Here is a 10,653-nt window from a genome sequence, read left to right as displayed (position 1 = left end):
TCCAACGCTCGATTTATGGGCTGGTGCAAGCATCTCGGAGTTGGAACATTCGCTTTGATGAGATGATCAAAGCGTTTGGGTTTACGCAGACTTATGGAGAAGCCTGTGTTTACAAGAAAGTGAGTGGGAGCTTTGTAGCATTCCTCATATTATATGTAGATGACATACTTTTGATGGGAAATGATATAGAACTCTTGGACAGAATAAAGGCCTACTTGAATAAGAGTTTTTCAATGAAGGACCTTGGAGAAGCTGCTTATATATTAGGCATCAAGATCTATAGAGATAGATCGAGACGCCTCATAGGTCTTTCACAAAGCACATACCTTGATAAGATATTGAAGAAGTTCAATATGGACCAGTCTAAGAAGGGGTTCTTGCCTGTGTTACAAGGTGTAAAATTGAGCTCAGCTCAATGTCCGACCACGGCAGAAGATATAGAAGAGATGAGTGTCATCCCCTATGCCTCAGCCATAGGTTCTATTATGTATGCCATGCTGTGTACCAGACCCGATGTAAACCTTGCCGTAAGTTTGGTAGGAAGGTACCAAAGTAATCCCGGCAAGGAACACTGGACAACGGTCAAGAATATCCTGAAGTACCTGAAAAGGACTAAGGAAATGTTTCTCATCTATGGAGGTGACGAAGAGCTTGTCGTAAAGGGATATGGATGACTCAAAGTCACAAAGATATGGATGACTCAAAGTCACAAACCGGATACGTGTATATTTTGAATGGTGGGGCAGTAAGCTGGTGCAGTTGCAAGCAGAGCGTCGTGGCGGGATCTACATGTGAAGCGGAGTACATGGCAGCCTCGAAGGCAGCGCATGAAGCAATTTGGTTGAAGGAGTTCATCACCAACCTAGGAGTCATACCCAATGCGTCGGGGCCGATCAAGCTCTTCTGTGACAACACTGGAGCTATTGCACTTGCCAAGGAGCCCAGGTTTCACAAGAAGACAAGGCACATCAAGCGTCGCTTCAACTCCATTCGTGAAAATGTTCAAGATGGAGACATAGATATTTGTAAAGTACACACGGACCTGAATGTAGCAGATCCGTTGACTAAACCTCTCCCTAGAGCAAAACATGATCAACACCAGAATTCCATGGGTGTTCGATTCATCACAATGTAACTAGATTATTCACTCTAGTGCAAGTGGGAGACTCTTGGAAATATGCCCTAGAGGCAATAATAAAAGCATCATTATTATATTTCCTTGTTCATGATAATTGTCTTTTATTCATGCTATAATTGTGTTATCCGGAAATCATAATACATGTGTGAATAATAGACACCAACATGTCCCTAGTAAGCCTCTAGTTGACTAGCTCGTTGATCAACAGATAGTCATGGTTTCCTGACTATGGACATTGGATGTCATTGATAACGAGATCACAACATTAGGAGAATGATGTGATGGACAAGACCCAATCCTAAACATAGCATAAGATCGTATAGTTCGTTTGCTAGAGTTTTTCCAATGTAAAGTATCATTTCCTTAGACCATGAGATCGTGTAACTCCCGGATACCGTAGGAGTGCTTTGGGTGTACCAAACGTCACAACGTAACTGGGTGACTATAAAGGTATACTACGGGTATCTCCGAAAGTGTCTGTTGGGTCGACACGGATCAAGACTGGGATTTGTCACTCCGTATGACGGAGAGGTATCACTGGGCCCACTCGGTAATGCATCATCATAATGAGCTCAAAGTGACCAAGTGTCTGGTCACGGGATCATGCATTACGGTACGAGTAAAGTGACTTGCCGGTAACGAGATTGAACGAGGTATTGGGATACCGACGATCGAATCTCGGGCAAGTAACATACCGATTGACAAAGGGAATTGTATACGGGGTTGCTTGAATCCTCGACATCGTGGTTCATCCGATGAGATCATCGAGGAGCATGTGGGAGCCAACATGGGTATCCAGATCCCGCTGTTGGTTATTGACCGAAGAGTCGTCTCGGTCATGTCTACATGTCTCCCGAACCCGTAGGGTCTAGACACTTAAGGTTCAGTGACGCTAGGGTTGTAGGGATATGTATATGCAGTAACCCGAATGTTGTTCGGAGTCCCGGATGAGATCCCGGACGTCACGAGGAGTTCCGGAATGGTCCGTAGGTAAAGAATTATATATAGGAAGTGCTATTTCGGGCATCGGGACAAGTTTCGGGGTCACCGGTATTGTACCGGGACCACCGGAAGGGTCTCGGGGGTCCACCGGGTGGGGACACCTGCCCCGGGGGGCCAGATGGGCTGTAGGGGGTGCGCCTTGGCCTATATGGGCCAAGGGCACCAGCCCCAAGAGGCCCATGCGCCTAGGGTTCAAGAAGGGAGGAGTCCCAAAGGGGGAAGGCACCTCCTAGGTGCCTTGGGGAGGAGGGATTCCTCCCCTTGGCCGCACCCCCCTAGGAGATTGGATCTCCTAGGGCCGGCGCCCCCCCTTGGCCCTCCTATATATAGTGGGGAGATGGAGGACTTCTCACACCACGCCTTTGGTGCCTTCCTCTCCCTCTCCAACACATCCTCCTCCTCCATAGTGCTTGGCGAAGCCCTGCCGGAGTACTGCAGCTCCATCAACACCACGCCGTCGTGCTGCTGCTAGAGCCATCTTCCTCAACCTCTCCTCCCCCTTGCTGGATCAAGAAGGAGGAGACGTTACGCTGACCGTACGTGTGTTGAACGCGGAGGTGCCATCCGTTCGGCGCTAGGATCTCCGATGATTTGGATCACGTCGAGTACGCCTTCCTCATCCCCATTCTTTGAACGCTTCCACTCGCGATCTACAAGGTACGTAGATGCATCCAATCACTCGTTGCTAGATGAACTCATAGATGGATCTTGGTGAAACTGTAGGAAAATTTTGTTTTCTGCAACGTTCCCCAACAGAGGGTACGTGGACAACACTCTCCCCTCTCGTTGCTATGCATCACCATGATCTTGCGTGTGCGTAGGAATTTTTTTGAAATTGCTACGTTCCCCAACATAAGTTGCTCTGACCAACGTAAGTAACGTGGAATCGCCGGCTCAACGACATTGTCGGCTCTCTTGTGAAGCTTCTGGTCCTTCTTACATAAACTAGTGGTGAACACATGGTATTGCCCACTATTCAGCTGTTTTGGGTTGCTCTGATATCCGGACTGTTGCTGTTGATTACTTTGGCCGGGTTGTGGATTATATCCTCCTTGGTTACCAGGATAGCCCTGACCGTGGAATTCTCCTCCACCTGATCCGGCGCCCGGGCCATGAAAACTGCCCCACCTGAATCGCCGCCTGGGCCATGACCTCCATCGAATGCATTTGAATTTTTAAACGCTTCATGATTGTACAATCCTTCCACAGGTGGGTGGCTGGCTTCTCCCGGGTGCCGTGTCTTGGACAAAGTCAATAGTTGCTCAAGGGTAGGACCTGACCCGCCCGACCGAGGGGGTTGCCTGCCATTGCGCCGTTGATTGCCGCCCTGCGCATTGGTATTAGTGACAAATTCATCAGCCTTACGTTTATTACCTTCTTAATTTGCCGGGTTATGCTGGTGACCCTTGTCGTTGCCGTTCTTCTTTCCCTTCGCTGTCTTTTCTTCGTCAGACACCGGGTCCTTGGTACTATCAGAATCAGCATACTTGACGAGAGCCGCCATCAACTGGCCCATGTCATTGAAGTCACGCTTGAGCCGCCCCAACTTCTGCTTCAGAGGTTCAAAACGGCAGTTTTTCTCCAACATCAAGACTGCTGAGCCGGCATCCATCTTATCAGATGAATGTATTATCTCCTTGATCCGGCGCACCGAATGGGTTGTAGATTCACCGTCCTCTTGTTTACAATTAGTCAGGTCCACAATCGACATAGGCTGTTTACACATGTCCTTGAAGTTCTGGATGAACCGGGCCTTCAATTCTGCCCATGAGCCGATAGAATTGGGTGGCAACCCCTTCAGCCAAGTATGAGATGTTCCATCCAACATCATGGTGAAATACTTAGTCATTGCTGCGTCGCTGACCTCCAACAACTCCATAGCCATCTCATAACTCTCAATCCAAGCCCCAGGCTGCAAGTCGGCCGTGTAATTAGGCACCTTACGAGGCCCCTTAAAGTCTTTTGGCAAACGCTCATTACGTATGGCCGGCACCAGGAAAGGGACACCTCCAGTTCTTGTGGCCACTCCTGCCTCGACCGAGGTTGCTGGATAAGCCAGAAAAGTCTGATGAGCCGCCTGCTCCGCTGCCAGTTGAACCGCTCACTCAGCCTCTTGTCGGATCCTTTCCTGATCCGCCAAGTTAAGGGCTCCGGCCTGTACCGGCTCATGCCTGTGTGGCCGGTTGCGACATTGAGCATTGCTTGACATGTCAGCCGAGTCCATATGTCTACTCTAGCTTGGGTTCTGGCTTGGGCGAGGAGTTGAATGGATCCTATCTCGACTGTAGGAGTACGCATCCTGCTGTGCCAGAGCTGTTTGAAGAAGTTCCCTCACCCTTCGCATTTCGATTGCTGCCGGTTAGTCGCCTTCCATCAGGAGAGCCGCCAAACGAGCCGATGCTGCAATGAGGTTTTCCAAGGGATTGGAGAAGTGACCCGGCGGTGTTGGCACATAATGAGGCGGAGCGGTATGTACGCGAGGTGGCTCCATGGCACGCGGTTGAACCGGTGCCCCGGGCGTCGTGATCTGCCTCCGGCGGCTTGCTTGCCCCAGCCCGGGGTGTATGAAAAAGGTTCCTAGGATCGAGCGTTAGAGGTAGACGTGACTGAGTTTTCTGATGCCTTCTTCTCATGACCTCGTTTGACGCGTTCAGATCCACCGAGAGCCGGAAAGTCTCCGCTTGAAGCTGTTGCGCACGAACGTCTAAAGCCACCCGCTCTGCTGCCATCCTGACCTCCTCTGCTGCTAAATTTTCTTTAGCTTGTACCATCTCTTCCCGCACGCGTGCCACCTCTGTGTCATGCTGGACTTTATCCGTCGGTTCTACCATGACGGTTAACAGAGCCATCAGTTTTTCCGTGAGGTCAATTAGAATCTGAGCTAGGGCGCACGCGGGGTCTCCTGACCCGGCTGCGGCCGACCCAGTAGCTGTTGCTGTTGCTGCTGTGGAGTTCTGCTCGGGCTGTGTCCCTGCCATGAAGACTCCGGCCCAATTCGGTGCCTCAAGGGGGTCCAGAATACTGCTGCCATCGGAACAGCCCCCGAGCATGCCATCCTGCAGCTGGTACAAAGAGTCCGTCTCACCTGTTGATGATGTAGCGTCAGAACAGATGGTCGTCTCATCGCCTTCCACCGATCCTTCAGAGTATTCACCGCCGTGGACGCAGCCTACGAAAGCATGCTTCACGACAGATTGAACACGGGTGGTCCTCGCGCGCTGAGCCGTCTCGACGAGGTTGGTGTGGACGTCCGACTCAGGGCCCGACTCGCCGATCCGACCGATGAAGATATGAATTCCGCCGAAGGGGACCCGGTACCCGTACTCAATTGAGCCGGCCTCGGGGCCTCAGCCTTCATTGTCGATGTAGAGCTTGCCGTGATGACTCTTGGTCATCCGGCCCACAGCGTATCCCTTGAGCCCTTCGAAGTTGCCCTTCAAGAACTCAAATCCACCATGCGCTGGCCCCACGGTGGGCGCCAACTGTCGTGGAATTGTCACGACAGATGTCCTAGTGGAAGGACTTAGTCGTAGGGCCATCGCAACTAGGAAGCTTAAAGGGGTTAATCGGGACAAAGGACACGAGAGGTTTTATACTAGTTCGGCCCCTTACGATGAAGGTAAAAGCCTACGTCTAGTTGTGTTTGGTATTGTTGGGGTTTCGATCACCAAGAGGCTAACTCGCCGGCTTGGTTATCGATCTTTTGTTTCTTGCCCTAAGCCGCCACCGGGTCGTCCCCTTATATACACGGGTTGACGCCTGGTGGCCTACAGAGTCCCGGCCGGCTCATAAATCGTGTCCGGCTCGGTGACTTCTTTTACATGCCTTTCTTTACAAGTCTTTCCTTATATACGGCGGTTTACAATATTGGGCCTTAAGCCACCTCTAGGCCTTTTAGGCCTTCTGTAAGATTTGATAAACTATCATCTTAATGTTTACTGGGCTCCCTTTGTAACCCGCCATCGGGGCTGACCCGGCCCCTTCTGGGCGGGTCTTAACTGATAGTTATATCCCCAACAAAAGTCATGCTAGTTTTGTCTACCATTGTGTGCATTGATTGCAATGCGAGACGTTAGTCACTGTTCGTTATGGTGATTTTTTAGAATAAAAGAGAATAACTAATCCTCCTTATAATGCATGTATATATCTATTTGAATCACTCCCGCTCACATGCACACATCACAAGTATGCATGCCCAATCACCCGGATGATATATACGATAGACTAGGAAGATGCTAGCAATGAATTAAAGTAAGAAAGCCTGGCCACAGGCCCCAACACAGTTTCTTCAAGGCTTCAATAACATGTTTAGTTGGAATTGGAAGTGGAGATGCAAGTGTCATGTGAAGAATGGGTACTTGATGAGGTTCCTAAATAAAGCTAAATTAGTTGATCTTTTCAAGTTTGATGATTTTAATTTGTTGGGAACTGGGGCTGTTATCAATGTGCAGAGTTGGTATTTTGATAGTCAAGCTATTCAAGGTTGCACACCGTGTGGGTGAAATTTGGCATTCCTGAATGTTTTAGACTTTTTTTTCCTAGCATACTTTTCCTTGAGTTTGCTTTGTATGATTGTTGGCTTGCTTAATAGATTGTAGGCTTGGCATATAGGTGTGCTCACCTATTTGCATGTCTACAGAAGCTAATTTATTCGCAATGCACTAAAATTTGAAGTTAAGCTTATTCTTTTGGGTGTGTCTAGGGCACGTCTAGATGTGCTCTAGTTATTGCACATCTAAGTGAGTGAATCATGCATAAAGAAGAAAAGAAAAAAAAAGAAAATATCCACACGAATCTCAACGTAAGATCAATGACATAGGACTTAGATGTGCAATACTTATGGCACATCTAAATGTGCTTTAGCAAAACTGTATTCTTTTAGTCTCCTACCTCTCCCACCCCACGGCCCCACCTAATCGACCGCATCGATCCTTTCACCAGCTTTCAGGAACAGGTTATTCATTTACCTAAAAAAGAATAGATTATTTACTGATGAGCGAATCTCAACATATATTGATCTAACGGTCGAGCAGGTGACACTTCACTAAATCTTAGTTGACTGAGATTTAGCAAACTCTGTGTTTACGGCCTACGTATCCAAGTGCGCTCTCCATACGACGGATGGTGATGGCAGCTATGATGAATCTACTAGAATTGCTCTTAGGTACTGAAGTATTGTGTTGTATCATCTTTCGGAAGATTGTAATCGTTTTCTGGTTTTCTTCTTCCTCCCATTATCTTTACCGAATGCATCTCTTCCTTTTCATGTATACAGTGCTTCTTAACGAATGGAAGGTGCGAGTGCGAGCAATATGCAAGCACCCTGATCCTTTTGCAGATGGCCAATTCTCATCATCATGTGAATTAACCCGAGAATGTAGATGCAGAAAAAGTAAGATCGTAGTTGATCTATAATTATCTGATCACCAGTGCTCCGGTGCTCGCTCGATCACCAGTAGTCGTCGCAGGAGCACTTGCCGTCGACGAAATGGTGGAACCGAGAGGCATCACGGAGGATGATCTGCCGGCCACACAGAGCCGAAACGTGCTTGATCACCTCATGGCAGTCCCTGCACATCCTGGTGTTCTTCACCACCCTAACGGGCGCCCGGCTCTTGTCCGACCGGATCAGCCCGTAGACGACGGCGAGCTTCTCGGTGTGGCAGAGCAGCAGCCGCTCCTTCTCCTCCTCGGGGACGTCGTAGGCGATGCAGCCGGTGTCCGGCACGTACCCCACCATCCTGATCTGCGACACCAGGCGGCTCATCTCCTCGTATATCTCCGGCGTCTCCGGGTGCGGCGGCGACCCGCCGTCGACCTCGAAGACGCGGACGCTCCGGCCGACCTGTGTCCAGCTCCACCCTGGTCTCGCGTCCACTCCTCTTGCTTTCATGGCGTACTTGAGGCTCTCCGCCTCGTCGAACATCTGGTGCTGCTCGTACAGGCTCATCATCGCCAGGTAGTTGGCCGAGTTGTGCGGCTCCAGCCTGAAGAGGTGCCTCGCCGCGGACTCCGCGAGGTCGAGGTTGCCGTGGATCGCGCAGCCGGTGAGGAGCGCGCCCCACGAGCTCGCTCCGGGCTCGGCCGGCGACCGCTCGATGAAGGCCATCGCCTCGTCGAGGTACCCGCGCCGGGCCAGTAGGTCGACCATGCAGGCGTGGTGCTCGGCTGTTGGCGCCACGCCGTACTTGGCCTCCATGTCGTCGAAGTACTCCCACGCTTCGGTGACCAGGCCCATGGACCGGCAGGCGGTGAGCAGCGCCGTGAAGGTGATGCCGTCCGGCTTCAACCCCGACCGCCACATGTCGTGGAACAGCGCTGCCGCCTCGTGCGCCTGCCCGTGCACCGCCAGCCCGGTGAGCATCGCGTTGCAGCACACCAGGTTCTTGCCCTGGACCCGGCCGAACACCCTCTTGGCGCTCGTCAGGCTCCCGGCCTTCGCGTACATGTCGACGAGCGCCGTGGAGACGACGACCTCGCCGTCGTAGGCTCGCCGGAGCGCGAAGCAGTGCAGCTCCTTGCCCTTGTTCAGGTGGGCGAGGCCGGCGCAGGCACGGAGCAGGACCAGCATGGTGACCAGGCTCGGCTGGACGCCGTCCTGCTGCATCTCGGAGAAGAAGGTGAATGAGGACTGGTAGTCGCCGCTGTGGCAGCTCCCGGAGATCAGTGAGGTCCAGGAGACCACGTTGGGCGCCACGCCGGCGGACTTGATCTGCCGGAGCAGCAGCATCGCCTGCGAGCTCAGCCCGTTCATGGCGTACCCGGTGATTAGCCCGTTCCAGGTGGTCACGTTCGGGTCGAGCCGGTGCCGCTTCATGGCCTCCACGAGCTCCAGCGCTCTGTCGAACTGCCCGGCGTTCGCGTGCCCCGCGACGAGCGAGTTCCAGGTGGCCAGGTTCCGGTGCTCTAATCCGTCGAACACCCTCTGGGCGAGGTCGAGGCGGCCGCACTTGGCGTACATGTCCACCAGCGCCGTCCCCGTGTACGCGTCCGGCGCGAGGCCGTGCCGGAGGAAGAAGCAGTGGACCTCCGTGCCGTGGTCGAGGGACCCGGAGTTGGCCACCGACTTGAGCAGGCTGGACACGGTGGCGGCGTCCGGCGACAGGCCCTGCTCCAGCATCCTCCCGACGACGGCGAGCGCCTCCCGGTCGCGGCCGTGGCGCGCGCAGCCGGAGAGCACGGTGTTCCAGGTGATCAGCGTGGGGTCAGCCACCGCCGACGTCTCGGCGTCCCTCGCCATGCGCTCCGCGAGCTCCAAGGCGTCGTCCACCAGCCCGAGCCGGACGCAGCAGGCGATCACCGCGTTCCACGCGACAACGCCAGCGCCGGCCGTCCGAAGCAGCACCGTTTTCGCCGCGGCCACGTCGGCGCCCTCGGCGTACATGCCGGCGAGGAACCCAGGGACGAGCGGGTGCGCGTCGACGAGCCCGGCCCGGAGCGCGTGCGCGTGCACGGCCCGCCCCTCCCGCGGGCGCCCGGCGCGGCCGCACGCGTGGAGCGCCCGCGCGCACGCGTACCCGTCGGCGGCCACCCCGCGCGCCCGCATCTCCCGGAACGCGGCGATCGCGCCGTCCCAGTCCCCCGCCTCAGCCAGCATCGCCACCTGCTTGTTCCACAGCACCGCGTCCTTCCAGTCCTCGCCGTCCCCCTCGGCCAGAAGCCTTCGGCCCGAGGCGCCGCGGCCCAGCCGCTCGAGGAGGTCCGCGAGCGCGCACGCCACGTGGGGCTCCCGCGTCGCGTGCCCCGCCCTCACGGCCAGTGAGTGCAGCTGCGGCGCGAGCCTCCGGGCCGCAGCCAGGTCGGTGCGCTCCTCTTCCGGAGACTTCTCGTCCTCGCCGTGGAGCAGGTCGCCGCATTGGCGCAGCAGGGAGAGCAGGAACCGGGCGTCGCGGAACGAGGAGTCGTCCCCGACTCGTAGCGCGGCGGAGAGGGGGAGCTCGGCTCTGAGGAGGGACGGCGAGTAGGCTCCGCGCGAGGGTCTCGGGCTGTGAGGCGCGACGTAGTGGTGGTGGTGGTGGGGAGTGGGGAGCGCGGGGAGGGAGATGGCCTGCGCCATTGGAGGAGGGGGCGGAGGGAGAAGAGCTCCGCGGGTAATGTTGCGGATAATGGAAAAGACAGTGACGGCGGTTCGGGAGGTAATTGCACTATGGGCTGGGCTGGACGGTTCTGCCCTGTGGTTTTTTCTTTCATTCAAACAGATCTCTAAATGCCCAAGTTTGCCTTAAAAAGCCCAAGTCAACACCGGTTTCAAATGCGCAGGAATACACACATTATTAAAATTTAAAACAGAGGAAATTTGGTCAGGGGATCCACAATCCGACTTTAGCGGCGATGGTGACTCCATTGTAGTATCACTAGCAAAAGAGCTTGTGCGTTGCCACGGAAGAGAAAATAACACATGCTCTTAACCCAATAACCATGACTCAAGATCAGGGACGGAGCCAGGATTTGAACAGAGATTACTATCACACACATAATATATACATATCGTCTCACATAAAATCACATTGTAT

At 53.7% G+C, this 10,653-nt stretch overlaps 1 protein-coding gene across 1 annotated transcript; it reads right to left on the bottom strand.

Moving 5' to 3' along the window:
• Positions 1-7,431: 7,431 nt before the first annotated feature.
• On the bottom strand, positions 7,432-10,238 carry LOC119294320 (pentatricopeptide repeat-containing protein At4g01030, mitochondrial-like). The gene has a single exon (XM_037572533.1). The coding sequence runs from the start codon at positions 10,194-10,196 to the stop codon at positions 7,590-7,592; it is 2,607 nt and encodes an 868-aa protein (XP_037428430.1). The 5' UTR covers positions 10,197-10,238; the 3' UTR covers positions 7,432-7,589.
• Between the last annotated feature and the right edge of the window lie 415 nt (positions 10,239-10,653).

The sequence above is a fragment of the Triticum dicoccoides genome, chromosome 1A (genome assembly GCF_002162155.2).
Source record: "Triticum dicoccoides isolate Atlit2015 ecotype Zavitan chromosome 1A, WEW_v2.0, whole genome shotgun sequence".
Taxonomy (NCBI): domain Eukaryota; kingdom Viridiplantae; phylum Streptophyta; class Magnoliopsida; order Poales; family Poaceae; genus Triticum; species Triticum dicoccoides.
The sequence above is the reverse complement of the archived record's forward strand: the minus strand, read 5'-3'. Positions and strand labels throughout refer to the sequence as shown.